A 19,378-nucleotide genomic window follows, 5' to 3' on the forward strand; every position below is an offset into this window, starting at 1 on the left:
TCCTTTTCCTAGTGAACAACCCCTGTGGTACCAACAATGGTGGCTGTTCGCACCTCTGCCTCATCAAAGCAGGAGGAAATGGATTCACCTGTGAGTGTCCAGATGACTTCCATACCCTCCGTATGGGTGACATGAACATCTGCCTGCCCAGGTGCTCCAGCACCCAATTCCTGTGTGCCAACAGTGAAAAGTAAGGCTCTCTCTTCCCTCACCCTTCTGTCTTTCTACCCCCTTGGACAGACACACATTGAACTTTGAGGGTCCAGGGGATGGGAATTTCCTAATAAATTAATATTTTGGGGAATTAATGTGGTCCATTTGGAGTGCACCACGACTCTCAGTCTACAATCTCAAATAATTTCTTCCATGAACAGAAACAATTTATTAACCAATGTATGCAACTATCTATCTCTGTAGAGAAGAAACTAGAAACTGTGTTTCTGTTTCTAATAAATTGTCCTAGGTGTCAGGACCAAGGCTGTATATATGTACACTGAAAAATAACCCTCAATAGTGGTAGAATTTCTCTGAAAAAGGGACAGTATCCAAAATCTATAAAGAATTTATAAAACTCAATATCCAAAAAACAAGTAATCCAGTTAAAAAATGGGCAGAAGACATTTATAGACATTTTTATAAAGACGTCCAAATGGCTAATAGACACATGAAAAGATGCCTAACATCACTCATCATCAGGGAAATACAAACCAAAGCCATGATGACATACCACCTCACACCTGTCAAGAATGGCTAAAATTAACAACAACAGGAAATAACAGATGTTGGTGAGGATGCAGAGAAAGGGGAATCCTCTTGCACTGTTGGTGAGAATGCTAACTGGTGCAGCCACTGTGGGAAACTGTGTGGAGGTTCTTCAGAAAGTTAAGATTAGAACTACCTTCTGACCCAGAAATTACACTACTAGGTACTTACCCAAAAGATACAAAAATACTGATTTGAAGGGACACATGCACCCTGATGTTTATAGCAGCATTATCAACAATAGGGGCTCATATATATATGCTACATTTTCTTTATTCATCAGTCAATAGACATTTGAGCTCTTTCACTAATCTGGCTATTGTTGATATATATAATGTAATATTACTCAGCCATCAAAAAGAATGAAAATTTTGCCATTGGCAACTATGTGGCAGGAGCTAGAGGGTATCATGCTAAGCAAAATAAGTCAGAGAAAGACAAATACCGTATGATTTCACTCATATGAGGAATTTAAGAAAGCAAAACAGATGAACATATAGGAAGAGAAAAAAGAGAGGGAAACAAAACATAACAGACTCTTTACTGTAGAGAACAAACTGAGGGTTGCTGGAGGGGTGGGAGGTGGGGGATGGGCTTAATGGGTGATGGGGATTAAAGAGGGCTCTTGTGTTGAGCATGGTCTGTTATATGTAAGTGATGAATCACTAAATTCTACTCCTGAAACCAATAGTACGCTATATGTTAATTAACTAGAATTTAAATTAAAAATTAAAAAAAAATAAAAAGGAAAAAAAAGGTTGAATTTCTTTGTCCTTCCCAGTCATATGGTGACCTACCTTCTTAATTAACTCTGCCAGAGGATCCAGGAATTAAACATTTAAATCCATTTTTGATTATTTGTATCTGTTACAAAACATGGCCACAGATGATTTCCCTAGCAATGGTCATAGGCCATTGATGTCTAGGGGGAGTGAGTCAGAAAGTGAAGTCAGGGGGAGACATTAATACAAATCATAGCATTTAAGATTCAATGGCAGATTATTTTGATGATTAAATAAAATATCTCCAATGAAGAATCTAGCATATATCTATCTTGACCTAGGCTGCCAATAAATGTAAGTGCCCTCTGCCTTTGCAACCAATACCCATATGTCTGTTATGTCACCCCAACAGATATTCCCAACCAGTTCTTGCTACCAGAACCATAGCCCTAAACACACACTCCCACTGTTTTCTGTGGCAGGAATTTAATCATTAGATCAAAGCATTTTTTCAGCATGTATTTGAGTCTTAACAAATGTGTTCCATCTCGTCTAGTTATGTTTTCTCTGAAAATATGCTGCATTAAAGGAACTTAGGCCTATTATTACTTGGAATTCAGTTTTGACATCTTCTTTCCAGGTAGCCTCTACCACCTAGTGCTTTGCTAAGAGAAGTGCTGTATTTTCTGTGTGCAGGTGTATTCCTATTTGGTGGAAATGTGATGGACAGAGAGACTGCTCGGATGGCTCTGATGAACCAGTTCTTTGCCCACAGCGCTACTGCCGATTAGGCCAATTCCAATGCAAGGATGGCAACTGCACCAGCTCACACTTCCTGTGCAATGCTCACCAAGATTGCCCTGATGGGTCTGATGAAGACCAGATTCTTTGTGGTGTGTTGAATTGCTTTAATACCTTCTTTTGCCCACTTCCGTAGTAGATTGTATACAAGTGTGAATCTGTGGAGATTTTCTGCATGTCATAACCCTTAAACTTGTCCAAAGTCCTAGGAGAACAGTGAATAGTCCGTCCTATTTTTATAAAATTCTTAAGATATACTAAGGTCTCTATGAGTCAAATGGTTGAGGTAGAAGGTATGTTGTCTGTGTTGGTGATTCTTTACCACGTGCTACACATAGCCCTCTTCGAGGGCTAAATGAGGGCTTCCTACTCTCATTTTAAGAATTCTCATGGGTGATATTTATTTGTGTTTTCATTTTTAAAAAGCCAAGAAAAAACCCTCTAAATTCAAAAACAACACATTATTAACAACAAACACAAAGTTTGAAAAACATTGTCCATTGGGAGAATAGGGACAGGAGAAGGTGAATTTAGTAAGCCATCAGTGAGTCAGTCTTTAACTCCCAATTCTGCCTGCAAGAAAAAGATATTTAAGAATTTAGGAGACAATAATAGTCAAAAGAATAACTGACCATGTAGTTGTACTGGTTGATAATAAGTGCAGTAGGACATAAGTCCTCTAAAAGGGAATTATGATCAGGCTCTCCAAGATCCATCAGAGTGTGTTAGGAGCTTCTGTCCCTAACACCTTGCAACCAAATGCCCCTATTTGCAGAGCATCACCGCTGCGAGTCCAATGAATGGCAGTGTGCCAACAAACGTTGCATCCCTGAAGCCTGGCGGTGTGACTCAGAGAATGATTGTGGTGATAACTCAGACGAAGATGTTTACAACTGTGCCAGCAGGATCTGCCAGCCGGGCTATTTTAAGTGTGCCAATAACCACTGCATCCCTCAGGACTGGAAGTGTGATGTGGACAATGACTGTGGAGACTACTCGGATGAGCCCATGCCCGAATGCAGTAAGTTCCTATGGGAGGGACGTGCAGGAGCAGAAGGCAACAGGGAGAACTTGTGTGGGTTGAGAGAGGACATGGAAGCCCCTGCTTCAGCCCCATGGCATACTGCCTCTCGGCTCTCCCTGCTAAGTCTGGCACTACAAAACAAAGAAATAGCTGTGTAGGTTTGCAGATTCAACCCAACCCTGTTTCAAAAGGAGCTGATTCCTCCTCGCAATACCCTGGATATCCAGTTCTCAAAAATACATGATAATAAGAACTTGTATTTTGTATGGCTCACACTTTCTCATTTGAGCCTCAGGGAATCACTGGGCAGTCCCTACTACCCATGCTACCAATTCCCATTTTCCAGATTAAAAAAAACCAAGGCTTACATTAAGTAGTTGGTCACATTTCTATTTAGAGGTAGAGCTGACACCCAGGTATTTTTTGGTTCCAGCCCAGTCCTCCTCCTCCCCTGCCCCACCCCCGACCATGGTCATCCTGTAACACAAATGCATAATACTGAATAGGGTGGAAACTTTAAGATTCTCTGCTCTTGATAAATAGATCAGACTTTAAACAGACCCATGTTGCCAGAATCAATCCAGTTGGTAACATGGTGATAATTGGTGATGATTGTTACTCTTGAGCACCATGTCCTTAATACGACAAAGGGAAGATGTCTTTTGGACTGAGAATTCAGTTCTGACTTTGCTTTTTCCTCTCTTTCCAGTGAGCCACCGCTGTGACAACCATACAGAATTCAGCTGTAGGACGAACTACCGCTGTATCCCACAGTGGTCTGTGTGCAATGGTTTTGATGACTGCAGGGACAACAGTGATGAGCAAGGCTGTGGTAGGAAGGGCTGCAGGGGAGTGGGACAGGGGCAAGGACACGGAAGTGCAGGTGCCATCTAGGAGATGAGAGTGTTTCCCATGTTCTCCTTCTTCTGCTGACCTCTGAAAAAGCATCAACTATTGATTTTTCTAGTAACGTGTTACATTTTTGTAGCATTTAGAGGACTATTGGGGGAGTTTAATTTATATCATCTAAATGAAATCCCCTCCCAAAGGATGTTGTCATTGAGGAAGATGTTATTAAGGTATTAGGAACTCAATAAATTTCTCCTAAATGTAGAATCCTTATTCCCACTTGACAAGTTTAAATTCTCAAATTTTATAGATTGAAATTGATGGAAGGGGGCAGAGAAAAGATTTGATATCTATGTCTCAAAAGAATAATTCAAAATCAGAATCTTTTGTATTTGGAGATTTTCATATTCAGAATGTCCCTCTGTCTATATCATCTATTAGAAAGCTGTAAGTTACTTTGGCAACATACAAATAACTTAGGGACAAAAGGCTAAATGAATTAATAGAATCTGTCAGGATTAGCCATATATTTTCACTTGAAACCCGAAGGTCTGTGAGTGTATGTGTTAAGTTTAGTTGGAAGAGAGTAAGGATGATAATGGATTATTTTAACACTGAATTTAGTAAAACTGGATTTAATTAGCTAAAGGTAACGGGATGGAAATGTTCTATTTGCTGTTGGCATCACTTAATCTTCCTTTCCAGGTCTCTGTTGCAAATTAGAAGCCAGGTGTCAATTCATTTTTTGAGCAGTTTCTACAAAAAAGAATGAATCTAGTTTAAAGCAGTTTAAGGTTTAAGTAGAATAGATTCAGGTTATCCAACAGAGGAAGATTGACAGCAAATGCTCCTGACATTCCTCTCTCTGGGAGCTTTGAGAACATGGTAGCATAATTCTCAAATTGTCTCACGAGAAAGCCAGCGCTACCTTGGCATTTCTTGACCTCTGGCTTCTGAAGTCTTTGCAATGACTGTGCTTTGTAGAGGAGAGGACGTGCAAACCTTCAGGGGAATTTCGCTGTAATAATCACCGCTGCATCCCTCTTCGCTGGAGGTGTGATGGGCACAACGACTGTGGAGATCACTCAGATGAAGAAAACTGTGGTGAGTGTTCAGGGTTCTACCACTTTAACATGTTACCAGACCTGTGATGTCTGTTATTTGTGCAAAATTCAGTTGTCTGTGCCATTCATCCTCCAGGGGTAGGATGACAAGGACCTGGTCACTCTTGCATTCTGCTGACTGGCACATTTCTATCTTTTCTTTGATTAAAACAGAAGCATCTCCCTTTAAGATGCTTATAATGAAGTTTTGGGAGAAGGGTGTTTACCCAAGAATATGTTTGGTTTATCGCATTTGTTTATATTTAACTTTTTTTTTCTAAAAAGGATCTGAGGTGACTTGTAATAGAGGACAAATATAATAAGATAAAGAATAGAAAGAAAAAATTAGTACCAAGAGAAGTTGAGGAGGGAAAGGTGCTAACCCAAAGACCTTGCTTCTTAGGTGCTTGCCCCAAAATGGTATTAATAGCCGAGGAAAGAGATCTTGTATTTAGGATTGTCGTCTCCCTCTGGAATAGCTGACTATTTTAGGAGGGCTAGTGGTTAAATGACAGGTCAGGTTTTAGTTCCTCTCTCCCAGTGAAGGTGAAGGTGCCGACTACAAGGAATTGGACAGCGAGGTCAAGGAAAGGAAACCAAAGTTTTGGATCACGTCAAACTGGATACTCCGTTCTGAATAACTAGATGTATTTTGAAAACAACTTTAATGAGACCCTGCCCTGAGCATATGTCATTGATTTTGATATATGTCAATTTTTGATAGACTAGTATGGAATACGTTCTTCTTTTAAGTAGGCTCCACACCCATTGTGAAGCTTGAGCTCACAACCCCAAGATCAAGAGTTTCATGCTGTACCACCTGGGCCAGCCAGGTGCCTTGTAATATGGAACACAATCTAACTTTGGTCACTTTTTGGAAGTAAGAAGTGATTGCCATTTTCCATATGCAATTGAGAGACTCAGGATGATGATTACACCTGCAAATATCAATTGGCACAACACAAAAGTGTGATCCAGTGGAATTTTAGATTTGAGAAAGTTCATGTTTAATCCTATAGAAGGTTATCTAGTCTATCATGAAATCAGCAATCATGTTAAGATTAAATCACCTCTGGACAAAACTCGTAATAAAGGCCATTCATTACATTCTTAAAATTGAGGTAGAAGATCTAGTTTTGAAGGACAGGTGGTCTGCCCACCTAAGCAAATTGCTAGGACTTGGGACACAGGATGCATGGCACCCTGAGGGTACTCAGGCCAACTCACGAGTCTGTCTTCTGTGTCTGATTCCTCGTTCCCCCTGATGGCTTTGTGGCTTTCCTTTGCAGTCCCCCGGGAGTGCTCAGAAAGTGAGTTTCGATGTGATGATCAAAGCTGCATTCCCTCTCGATGGGTCTGTGACCATACCAATGACTGCGGTGACAACTCAGATGAGCGGGACTGTGGTAACTGTCAGAACTCCTTTAGAGGCTTAGCGTGGGGTGTAGTACTAGCGTCAGCGTATTTGACGGGAGAAAGGACTTCATGTGAGAGTTCATATGTTTTTTTTTTAAGAGTAAAACAATTTCTGTGTCATTTATGTAATATATAAACCTTAGCATGACACAGTACCCTCTGCTCTGTATTTTCTATGCTTTATTCTTAACTTATAGCCGTCTTGATTAATAATAGAAGAAAATGGCAAGAGATTTTTAAAAATCTCATTTTAACTTAAATATTTCCTAGGAGCATACTTTAATCTGTGTTGTCCTTATAAGTAACAACAACAAAAACATTCATTTTTCCTACTGAAAAATGGCCCTGAGGGATATATCACCATGGCTCCCTGGTGTAGAGGTCAGGGCATTAAAATAGAAATCATAAACCCCAAGTGATTTTTATAGCTCTTTACTCATGAAGGGTTCGGTCTGGAAATCCAGATTTCTGAGAAAAAGCTTATTTCTTTTAATATTTAATAGAGATTATTTAATAGAGGAGATTATTTAATAGAGGAGAGATAAGTACTTCCATCTCTATGTGTTGAATGGGGGGACTTTACTCATTTGCTAACCACAAGTTGTGCATTTGTGGTAAGCCAGTCACAGGATGTGGATAAAAATGTGATGAAGTACTTACTATATTTCATGGGCCTGAGAATGAGAAGGTCTGCTGGAATGACAGTCTTTTCTCTTCAGAGATGAAGACCTGCCAACCTGGATATTTTCAGTGTCAGAGTGGACACTGTGTGTCTGAGCAAGTGAAATGTGATGGAACTGCTGACTGTCTGGATGCCTCTGATGAAGCCACCTGTCGTAAGTTTCTAGGCACCCATGGTACTGTTTATCTGAAATATGTGGACATGGCCTTTTAGACCCCACCTCTCCATCAGCCACCACCTTTTAGATGAAAAGGCTCTAGGGATTTTCCACGTAGTGTTCATTGGTAATTATCAGTTCCCCTGGGTCTGAGTTGCCACACCCAGAGAGTGTGCATTTCATTCTCAATATTTTAAGGAGAGAATATATTAAATATCTGTGCTAACAAAAATACTTACATATTATTGCCTATCATACAAATCATTCATTGAAAAAAAAACCCACAGGTAAACAAGTATATTCAAGCAATGTATAAAGAGGTATCAAGAACTTGAAATGGGTATTAGAACATACTGAGTTTATAGCATTAACATTTTTCCAAATTGTGTGATGGCATTAAAAAAAGTTTAAAAATGAAGGTCAATATGATCATTCACATTTTAGTCTTTATGAATCACTAAATAAATAAATAAATATTAACTGTTATTATCTATGATGGATGTTATTAATGATGTGGTTGCCACATCTTAAAACCTATTTTCGAAGAAATTATATAAATGGATGGTGGGTAAAGCCAGTGCTGACACAGCTGAAGAGTGCCCTTGCCTAAAAAGAGAAAGTCCAGCACTATCCATGGAATGACTGATGTCTTTGAAAACTGGGATTGGACAACTGTTGTTAAGAAGTATTTCATCATAATTTCAGACAGTGTAAGGCAACAGTACATCTTGAATAAGGAAGGGCAGGCTAGAATGGAAAGAGCTAACGGACAAATAGCAGGCTAACTTTCCAGAACAAGTAGCTTTTTCTAATTATTTGAATATGTTTTCTCTCCACCAACAGCCACTCGCTTCCCCAATGGTGCATATTGCTCAGCTACTATGTTCGAATGTAAAAATCACGTTTGTGTCAGGTCATCTTGGAAATGTGATGGTGACGATGACTGTGGCGACGGTTCTGATGAAGAACTTCACCTGTGCTGTAAGAGGGAGACACAGGGCGGGTATGGGAGTGGTGTCATCTGGCGAAATCTCAACATTTCTTGTATGGAGCATGTGATGCCGGCGGGCAGTTGGACAATTTCTGAATACTGGATGTATGAGCATCATCAGTGTGATTTTACTTTGTCTTCTTCCCCAGTTTGCTATTTGGAACATGGGCTGTTAGGTAAACATTCCTCCCTGTTCCTTTTTAGCCCAAGGATTTGACAAAAATCCCGTGTCAGTATTTCCTTCTCTACAGATAACATTAATTAGGGTACATTATATTTTCACAGTGGTATCTCCACATTTTTCTAGCCACTTCTTTTCTTGGTAGGAACTAACCATGTTTTGCTTTGCTTGACGGGTCTTGAAAGATATCTTAAGCCTGTGTAATGTTCAGAGAAGTCCTTAGGAAGTTGCTGCCTCTTTGGGAGGAGTTTGTGCCTACAGCCACATTGAAAAGTGGAGGCAGAGACACAGCCACAATGAAAAGTGACCAGCACTGGTTTATAATGTTGCACATCTTTCACAGAAAAGTATTCTTGCAACAGTTCTATTAACAATACTTCTAAGAATCAGCTCTTGGATCTGATTTTTTTCCCTCAATTGACCTTATCACAAGTTTCTCCTTTTGCTCCTGTGTATGGTGCAAAAGCAGAAGGAAAATCAAGCAGCCAAACTTTTCCATGTGGAAGAACACACATGTGTGTCGAGTTCATGCAATTCCTGGTATGTGCACAGAGGGCTGTGCGCTGGTACCAAACAAGTAAGGGACCTGGGTTCTACCTTTAGGTGCCTCATAGGTGCAGAAGCATCAGCTAGAAGTTTATCTCTGGACAACAAGATGAGTCAGGGTTTGATTGTGAAATAGTGACTTTAAACGTAAGAGGTGAGGGAATTCGGGAAGGAAAGTCTGTCATGGTGTGAAACTTCATACTCTGGAGGGTCAGTGACAATTGTAGTCAGAGGAGCAAACAGTGGCCTCCTTACTATTAGGATAAGAGTTCATGTTTGGTCCTGCCAGCCTCTCCAGTCTCATAGCTTGTCATCGTCCCTCTCATTCCATGCTCTGGCTACAGAGACTTTGATTCAGGTCCAAAACCTGCTATGCTCCTTCCTGACTCACTTCCCAAGTGAAGCCTTTTCTGATCCCTTCTTCCCTTGATCTATATCCGGTCTCCCCAATGGATGCTATCATAGCAGGTCCAGTTTGTGGCTCTTTTCACAGTTGCCATTGAACAGTTAATTTGCAGAGTCTGTTTCTCTGATAAAATGAAAGTTCTATGAGGACAATGACTATGCCTTTCTTGTTCTGCATTGTACTGGTTCCTAGCACAGTGCTGTGGTGTGTGCTTGATACTCAGGATGTATTTGTCGATTGGTTAATTGCATGAACATATGAATGGATGAATGGAGCCAACCTAATGCTGGCATGGGAGCATTTTAGATACCTTATGTTCTACTCTTAACTTGTACTTTTGTTTTTCCATCTTTACTTTCAGTGGATGTGTCCTGTGAGTCTCCAAACCGGTTCCGATGTGACAATAATCGCTGTATTTATAAGCATGAGCTGTGCAACCATGTGGATGACTGTGGAGATGGGAGCGATGAGAAAGAGGAGCAGTGTAAGCAAAAGTGAAAAAGAAGGAAAAACTAAGGGCCCCCAGAGTTGTCTGCAGCTTGCAAAATGTACCTCTGGGATTTCAGTTTTTTCTGTAGAGGCTTGAACTGTATCTATGATGGCAGATCTCTGTTGACAACTGTTTACAGACCGCATAAACACACAATGTTACTCCAATGCATCGCTCCCCTGCTTATTTATTGAAAAACTGTTTCAGTTGAGCAAGTCCCCTAATTTTTTAGTCTCTGTTTAAGTATTCAAAAAGGATTTTTGGAGAAAATTGAGGACAAACACTAAATACTAGTTGCCTCACGCTTCACAAATTAATGGTTTATTTATTTTCAAAAACGAGGTTTGGTCACTTTTCAGCCTAGAGATACTAATTGTTAATCTAGGCATATGAACTTCTTAATGCCCAGCTGAAAAGATCACATTAAATAAGACAGCACTGGTGTTAACAGAGCTTGTCTTACATGCATCTTTAAAATGGAAATTAATTTCCCAGAAGAGAAAAATAATGGATTATTTTAAGATAGGAGTTTCAAACTGGTTGCATTTAATGTTTCAGATATTGAAAAAAACCTGTGCTTTCCCACTGTGAGAATGTTTTAAGATCTATCCATTGAAGGGGAGAGTTGATTAATTTTTTGGGTAATTTACCTAGAGAAAAGTCGTGAGGAAAATGATTTCCCTTGACTCCAATTACTTTTTTCTCTAAAAGGATACTATTTGGGAAAATTTAGACAAATGGCTAATATTTCTCATTTCTATCCTTTGTATTGATGTGACCTTAGAATGCTCACTACCAGTTCTCCTACTAGAAGGAACTGTTTTAAGGTTTTTTTGGTTTTTGGGCAGAGGTGAACCTATGGTTATAACATTGTTCCTATGTTTACTTGAGGCATAACACAAAAGGATGAAAACCCAGAAATAAAAACATTTTTAGAATTTTGAGCAGGTTTCCCCTTCTCCCCTTCTCTTTCCATTTCCTTTATTACTGTTGCCATTTTTTTTATGGAGCCAGATAATTATTGCATGTGGTCAAATCTGACAGTGGCTAAAAGGGGCGGTAAACTTACTCTTCCCAAAGAGTAGGATGCTACTCAAAGGAATCATTACTTACCTTCACAACAGACAAACCACAGCATTTAAATGGCTTGAAGTAGCAGGGATTGAATTTTTTTTCAAGATTTATTTATTTGAGAGAGAGCACAAGGCAAAGAGAGGCAGAGGGAGATAGAAACCCCAGCAGATACGGTGCTCAGCACAGAGCCCAATGTGGGGCTCGATCTCACAACCCTGAGGTCATGACCTGAGCTGAAACCAAGAGTTAGATGCCCAACCATCTGAGCCACCCAGGCGCCCCGGTAGCAGAGGCTGATTTAAAGTTTGAGGATGAGGCAATTCTCCTTTGTCCTATAATGATGCCAACTGCAACACATAGTCTTTGAGGTTGCTGAGGCAGAAGGAGGCACACAGGTTCTTAATTTCCTGGGCATGGAAGTGCTAGATCTCGCTTGTGCCTGTGGTCCTTTGGTTGGAACTGGCCACATGGCCCCAGTCTAACTGCAAGGGAGACTGTAGAGAAGTACATGGATGTTTAATGAATACCAGTGGTTTCTACCACAATTACCCTTGTGTCACTAAAAATCCGTTCACAATTTTCTTTCCATGCATAGAACACCCTGAACCTGTCTATAGGGGACACGACTGAGATCCATTCAGTAACTGAAATCCAGGAGCTCTGGATGATAGGCTGTAGTCCTGCTGTCAATTGCAGATTGGGTTCCTCTTGGTCTGAAGAAACATAAACTAATAAACAAGTTTTATTTATGCCCCTCTGCCCCCAATAGATTGTGGTGGATCGGGGAAAGCATAATGGAAATAAAGATTTCAGGATGCCCGGGTGGCTCAGCAATTGAGCATCTGCCTTTGGCTCAGGGCGTGATCCTGGGGTCTGGGATCAAGTCCCACATTGGGTCCCTTGCTGGGAGTCTGCTTCTCCCTCTGCCTATGTCTCTTCCTCTCTCTGTGTGTCTCTCATGAATAAATAAATAAAATCTTAAAAAAAAAAAAAAGAAAGATTCCCATTGGGCAAGAAAGAATTAAAGACTCATGGAATTCACCAATCTGTAGCAGTTCTGAGGTACCAAGGGGCAAAGGTGCCACAGGCGTCAGACAGGTCTGATTTATGCCTGTTGCCCTGGTGGAATTATTACCGGTGCCCTTTTACTCTCAAAAGCAAATCAAGGTGGAGAGTAAACTATATGGTTACCTTATGCAGACATTGTGAAGACCACTACAGTGGGGAGTGGAGGAGATTCACTGAAGAGGTCATGACTCCGTTCTGGAGGAGTGACTCTGTCTATTGGCCCTACTTGTCTCTGACTCCACCCTTTGGGAGTGTTTCCTTGTCTTTTTTTTTACTCTTTAACTGAAGACAGGGCAGGAGAATTAAGCCCTTTTTAAAAAATTTTTATTTATTTTTATTATTATTATTTTTTTTAATTAAGCCCTTTTTAAGAGCTGCACAGCTTTCAACCAGTCCCTGCTTATGAAAGGTTGGGGGCCTAAGGCTTTTTTAGAATTCTAGTCACAGTATTTTAATTCATTTGGTCATATGTTTCTGTTGAAATTGAGCAGACTTTTCATGCATTTGATTCCAGTCAGTTCTAAAAGTCAATAACCTCACCTAGTGTTTCTTTTGTGACAATTTTTGAACCTGCTTTATTTCTTTGCTTTGTTTTCCTTGCATCTTTATCTCAACCAATCATCAGTTAAATTCAGGCCACCTAGAAATATAGATGGGTAGTCATTTCATCCAACTCAGAGGTTTCACTGGGTATTTGTATCTCAAAGCCTTCTAAATTCAGAAATAGAATCTTACTGTTTGGCATCTAAATGCAGTCAGCTTCTCCCACACATCAAATTTCTGGACTTTCTTTTATTTCATTTCTGCTTATAAATTAACTGGTTCTACCCTGAGTTTTCCTCTGTCTTATACTACCTTGCCAAACTTAGGTAATGGGAAGCAGTGCACACTACTAACATTCTGTTTTCTCACCTGTTTTCCCTTATTGACGTGTTCAATAAGCAAGTGTGGTCTGCATTCCAATTTTTCCAAAGTGACACTTTTACCTAATGCATTGCCTTTGCATAGTATGGGTCTCCATCTCTCCTGTCTCCAATATGCCTTTCCTCATTGCTTGCCTCCTGACTGTGAAGGCAGTGCCAAATAATTTAGGTTTTTATTACGGAAGTACCTTACATATATACTATATACTATTCAGAATAATTATTCAGTATAGTATAATGAATAGTATACTATTATACTCTTCAGAACTATAATACTAACTCTGCTCCCAACACATTTCAAACTCTCAGTGGTGGAACCTAATGAAGACTTACTTCTCACCCTGGTAAAGGCCAGTGCAGGTTGCCCAGCCTCTCCATCTTATAACTAGGCCACCCGAAACACATGGGTTCCAAAGTTGCCAAAGCAGGGAGACACAGGGGCTTTAATTGCTTCAGTCCAGAGACGACATATATGGCTTCCTACTCATCACCCATCGGCCAGAACTAGTCACATGATCCCCAAAAAACTGCAAGGGAGACTGGGAAATGTGGGAAAGCACAAGCTTATTTGTGAGCAGTTAATTGTCTGCCACAGAGGGAAGCATCTTGTTCCACAGAAAAGAAAGTTTTGACTTTGACTTTAACTTTTGTTCTTAAATTACAGGTTTAGCTTCGACCTCTAGACCTTGTACAGAAAATGAATTTAAGTGTAGCAATGGACATTGCATTTCACAGAATCTTGTATGCGATGATGTCGATGACTGTGGTGACCATTTTGATGAAACGGGTTGCAGTAAGTAAATATTTATTTTTGTATTTCATTGTAGTAACTCAGGTGTACCTAATAAAAGCATGTAATAACATCAAGTAGATGATAACCATGTATTTCTCTTTAATTTACTTTGTGCTCTGAACTGCAGTCAAGCCTATAGCTACCTGTTATTGAGCATTTTCTCTACACCAGACATTGTGCTAACCACTGAATATGTGCTGAGCATGAATCATCTCATTTTATCCTTGTAACAATCCTATGAGCTGGGTATTATTTTCTCTCTCAATTTTTTTAAGATTTCTAATTCATAAAAAATAAAAGATTTCTTATTCATTAGAGAGAGAAAGAGAGCACACAGAGAAGGAAGGACAGAGGGAGAGGAAGAGAGTAACCCAAGCAGACTCCATGCTGAGTGCAGAGCCTGACATGGGGCTCGATCTTATTATCCTGAGATCATGGCCTGAGCTGAAACCAAGAGTCAGACTGCACCACCCCGGGACCCCTAAGTTTCTTTTTTAATAAGGAAACTGTCTTTCAGGTGTGAAAAAATTGCATGTCTTTTTGCCATCCAGAGGCTGAGTAAGGATTTGAACTCTGATCTACTTAACTCCAGAGTACCTCCTCCCAGTTAACTAGGTGCCTCCCAGCATCTTAAAGCTATGTATTTTGTTTTTGTCTGTATATTTTTTCACCTTAAGCCAAATGCAGTATCCTTTGGCACTTAGGGGAAAAGCTTCTAAGGGGAATTAATAAAGATGAGGATGTCACAGGGTACCTCGGGAGAAACATTTATTTTTATTTTTAAAGCAGAAGGAGGACTTTGTGTAGGAAAAGAATGATGAACACAATCAAGAGGTGCTTCTAGTTCAATATTATGATGGAAATGTCAGAATGACATGTTAATAATTCACACCTTTTTAGTCTTTCAGAGTTCTTATGAAATCCTTGCACATATATTATCTAATTTGTCACTCAAGCAAACCCCATTGGGTTGCTATTATTATGTCTATCTGTATAATACATCTCAGAGAACTTAAGGAAGTTGCTTGAGGTCATACAGAGTGGCAGAGGCAGAATTTAAATAGTCTTGTGACTCCAGATGAGGAGAGCTGGCCTCTAGTTTCCTCTGCCATTAGCTGTGCCTTTTTGGGCATCAACTGACCTCTCCTGGCCTCAGTTTCTTCATAGGATAAAAAAGTTCTTCAAACTCTAGGAGCCCGTGACTTAGTCATCTTAGTTAGCTTCACACATTTTCCACTTCTTGGGCTTTAATCGCTTATTTCTTGAGACATTCCAAGGATTTCTTGGCAGCTTTTCTCCTGTGTGAGTTGCAAAGGAAGATAACTGGTCATAAATGCATTGATTTGCCCTTTATTTCACACACTTTCCTAGTGGGGCCTAGAATTTTTGACATAGTAATGTGACTTGGTTAAATATTTTAAAAAGCATGAACATGACAGGGTTTGCAAAACTGGGTGTTAGATTTGAGTTCTGGTGCTGAGGCTGATAAGTGAACTGTTCCAGGAGTTTGGAGTATTTTCTAGTTGGGCTTGGGTCAAATATTAGTTCCTCTTTTAGTTGATATTTAAAAAGCTTACAATTGGCTACAGTGCTTTTAATTCAAATGACATTTGATTAAAAGCTGGGTTTATTTAAAGAAAATAAATGGCATAGATATTAATTTAGGTATAGAAGGAGCATTTCTTTTTGGGTATTAAGTGAGTATGTGATAGCAAATCAGTCTTACTGCTGTGGGTCAAGAATTTGAGACTAGAATTCTTATTCAAAATTCCAGTTCTTGGGTGCTTGGGTGGCTCCGTTGGTTAAACATCTGCCTTCAGCTCAGGTCATAGTCCCAGGGTTTTAGGATCAAGTCTCACATCAGTCTTCCTGCTCAGCTGGGAGTCTACTTCAAGAAGGGAGCCTGCTTCTCCCTCTCCTTCTGCCCCTCTGCTCTGTTTGTGCTCTCTTTTGATTTCTCTCAAATTAGTCAAATACCAGCTCTTGGGTGCTACTAATCCACTGCCTTTTCTTTTCTCTTCTTTTCTTGCCCTTCTCTTCTTTTCATTTTAAACAGGATCGAGTGTTCAGGGCATATGTTTGCTTTTAAAGAGTATTTTAAGATCAGGAAAGGAGAGACTACTATTTTTAGAGTGTCATATGTTTGGATATATCTGTTGTTTGTGGATTAAGATGGTGATCATTATTGAAAGAAGTTATAAGTTCCTCACTTGAGGAAGAATCTTAAAGTGTTATAAGGCTTCTGCTCTTGTTTGAAGGACTCTTGCTTCGTAAGAGTGTAAGTCACTCGGGAGCAGTTGGTCCAGAAATGTTTACCTTCTGGACCTTTTAGTCATGTTATAGATTTTATAGGTAGGAGGAGATTATAGAGTCTAATTATACACGATACTGAAAGAGATTATGTAACTGGTTAAGACTATCCAAATTAATAAAAACACGTCACATTTATTAATATTGTAGAGGAGACATCACTACCAGCCTTACAGAAATTTAAAAGATAATAAGGGAACACTATGAGAAACTTTATGTCAATAAATTGGACAACTTAGGTGAAATGGTCAAATTCTTAGACAGAAAACAATGAAACTGACCTGGAAGAAATAAAAAATCTGAATAGACTTATTTAGTAATGTGTAGTTCTTAAGAGCTAAACTAAGGCTTTCATGTATATAGCTTTGAAGTATAAACACCAGAGGCAGCATTTCACTGAATGCTATTGTGCTAATTTTGTGGTTATTTTTCTTTTTTGAAACTCAATGTTTTTTAGTCTATTTAAACCACATATACTTAAGTGGTCATCATACCCTTAAGGGACTCTCATTTCCTACTGTAGGAGACCGATAGATATAAATCTATTTTGCTTTGGAAGAATTGAACCAGGAGATACTACAGTCTCCTGGGCTAAAACATGGCTTTGACAGATATTGACAGAGATAAGGACTCAGGGCACTGATGAGCAATCAAGTGTGAGGATGAAATCTGAGCTGTTAAAAGTCTGCCCTGGAGTATCTGGACCCCAGAACAGCAGGGATAACAAAGGTTATTCGTACTATTCATATTCAACTATTGTTGAATTTTTTTTAGATTATGAAAGCTATAAAGTCCAGAAAACATATTAATATTAAAAGTAAAATCACTTGAATCCCATAAACTAAAAGATAACTAGTCTTAAGTTTGATGTACCTTGGTTGTCTTTTTTGTGCATAGATGTGCAAAAATCATTTAATATTTAAAAAATTTAAGATATATTCGATCTTTAGCATAAAAGACTTATCCTCCGTTTTTGTTATAGACATTTTCCATGTCAAAGTATCATTTGAGGGGTCCTGGGTGGCTCAGTGGTTGAGTGTCTGCCTTTGGCTCAGGTTGTGATCCCAGGGTCCTGGGATGGAGTCCCTCATCAGGTTCCCTGCAGGGAGCCTGCTTCTCCCTCTGCCTATATCTGCCTCTCTCTCTCTGTGTCTCTCATAAGTAAATAAATAAAATCTTAAAAAAAAAGTATCATTTGAAATCATGAATTTGAATGATTGCCTAGCAGTCCCTCATGTAGATAATCATAATTCATTGATTGTAAGATGCGTGTTTATTTTCACATTTAAATGTCTCTGAAACAAGGATCATTCTTCAATTGATAATTTGCCATAGTGTAAGTCCCACAGTTTTTCTATTTTAGCATTACATAAAATGGTGCATCAATAGAGTCTAATGGTGTCTTACTTAGATTTGATAAAATAGAGTAAACCATAATTGTTCAAATTGTTTTCAAAATTTTATCAACAATTTATAATCCTTACATATAAATCATACTGCACATTTTTTCTTTTTGAAGGAAAATTTATTAACATGGAATAACTGGATAACAGAGTATGAATATTTTTAAAGTCCTTGGTTCATACATGTTACTGCAAAATTTCTTTCCATGTATGCCACCCATGGTTCTTAGAGTAGTTGTATGATTTATAACTATATGCATTTTACTGTGCCCTAACACTTGATATATATGTATACACATATCTCAACTGGTCTTCTTATAAATTTATAATTTCCTATTTGTTATGTTGTTCTAAACTGTATCAGTGTCCTTTATTACACATCTAATAGGATATATATTACATGTATTATTTTTATATTATATATTATATACTATATATATATATATATATATATATATATATATATATATATGTTTATGGAGCAGATAGTTACAGTTTTAAAGAGCCCCTGACTTCATGGTTCTGGACTCTGGAATTAGATGCCCTGGGAAGCCTAGCAGTGCTGAATATAGGGAAGATTGCCTCAAGGATCTAACATTATATACAATTGTATAAATGACATCCAGTCCATTACCAGATATCTGAATACAAAGGCCTTCGGTCCTCTACAAAGACTTACAGAAAGAGGTTATCTTGAGATGTCATATAATACACATGTCAGGTGGGTTTGATAGGTGGGATAAATAGGTTTATGTCTTTCATTTGTAATGCTAAGATTGTTTCTCCAGATACAGGAAAAGAAAGATCATGTGCAGAGAATCTATGTGAACAAAATTGTACACAGTTAAATGAAGGAGGCTTTATTTGTTCCTGTAGACCTGGGTTCAAAGCCAGTATTTTGGACAGAAACTCCTGTGACGGTAGAGTATATTTCCTACAATTCCCATTAGGAGATCCTCATACTTTTTAGGTTCTCCACTCATTCCCTTTTATTAACCACTGTTTAATTCCCTTAATAGAACTAAACTCTTGGTTCTAGTTCATTAAAATACTTAAGTGCACCAATAATTATACTGTTAGAGGGTGATGATCAGTTCTGATTGAGACTGTAAGCTGTACTTTCATGATGTATATAAGCAATGATGACAAATGTTAAGGTTTTGCTCACTAATTTCTTGGGTCATGAACAAAAAATCCACAACATTTGGGAATGCCAATTACTTTTTTTCCATGCTCTCTTGCCAGTCCCTAGCAGATGGTTAGGCAGATAGCTCATTCTTAGTAATGTCTGTGGAATTGGTAAGATTTCCTAAGGCTTTGGAAATGATGACTGCTTATTGTATCAGTGTGGGAGATCAAAATTAAAAAAATAAATAAACACAAGTTTTACTTTCTTCCTCAAAGTCCAACAACACATATTTATTACACACCTACTTATGCTAGACATAAGTGAGATCTAATGTATGAAATTGGAAGGTACCTTATCAAGATGGTAAGGAATGAGTATCATTTTAAGTGTCTTTCATTATTTGAATTGGCTGTTTCTAACTCATGATGTGTCATGTCATACTCAGATGATTGAGACCATTCTTTTGTTCTTTGGAAGCTGAAACTTAAGAACTCAATGAAGAAACCAAATGAACAAGTCCCTTTCCTGAAACTAGTTAGGCCAAGGGA

At 38.8% G+C, this 19,378-nt stretch overlaps 1 protein-coding gene across 1 annotated transcript in view; it reads left to right on the forward strand.

Annotated features, from left to right (window-relative positions):
• Positions 1-19,378, forward strand: part of LRP2 (LDL receptor related protein 2) — a 196,433-nt gene that overhangs the window by 153,591 nt on the left and 23,464 nt on the right. The window contains exons 54-64 of the mRNA XM_077883566.1: positions 13-190; positions 2,181-2,377; positions 3,061-3,306; positions 4,019-4,141; positions 5,143-5,262; positions 6,551-6,667; positions 7,397-7,513; positions 8,360-8,497; positions 10,002-10,124; positions 13,860-13,988; positions 18,490-18,621. Of these exons, the coding sequence (XP_077739692.1) occupies positions 13-190; positions 2,181-2,377; positions 3,061-3,306; positions 4,019-4,141; positions 5,143-5,262; positions 6,551-6,667; positions 7,397-7,513; positions 8,360-8,497; positions 10,002-10,124; positions 13,860-13,988; positions 18,490-18,621 (1,620 nt within the window). The remainder of the gene's footprint in view (positions 1-12; positions 191-2,180; positions 2,378-3,060; positions 3,307-4,018; positions 4,142-5,142; positions 5,263-6,550; positions 6,668-7,396; positions 7,514-8,359; positions 8,498-10,001; positions 10,125-13,859; positions 13,989-18,489; positions 18,622-19,378) is intronic.

Source organism: Canis aureus, chromosome 34 (assembly GCF_053574225.1).
Source record: "Canis aureus isolate CA01 chromosome 34, VMU_Caureus_v.1.0, whole genome shotgun sequence".
NCBI lineage: Eukaryota > Metazoa > Chordata > Mammalia > Carnivora > Canidae > Canis > Canis aureus.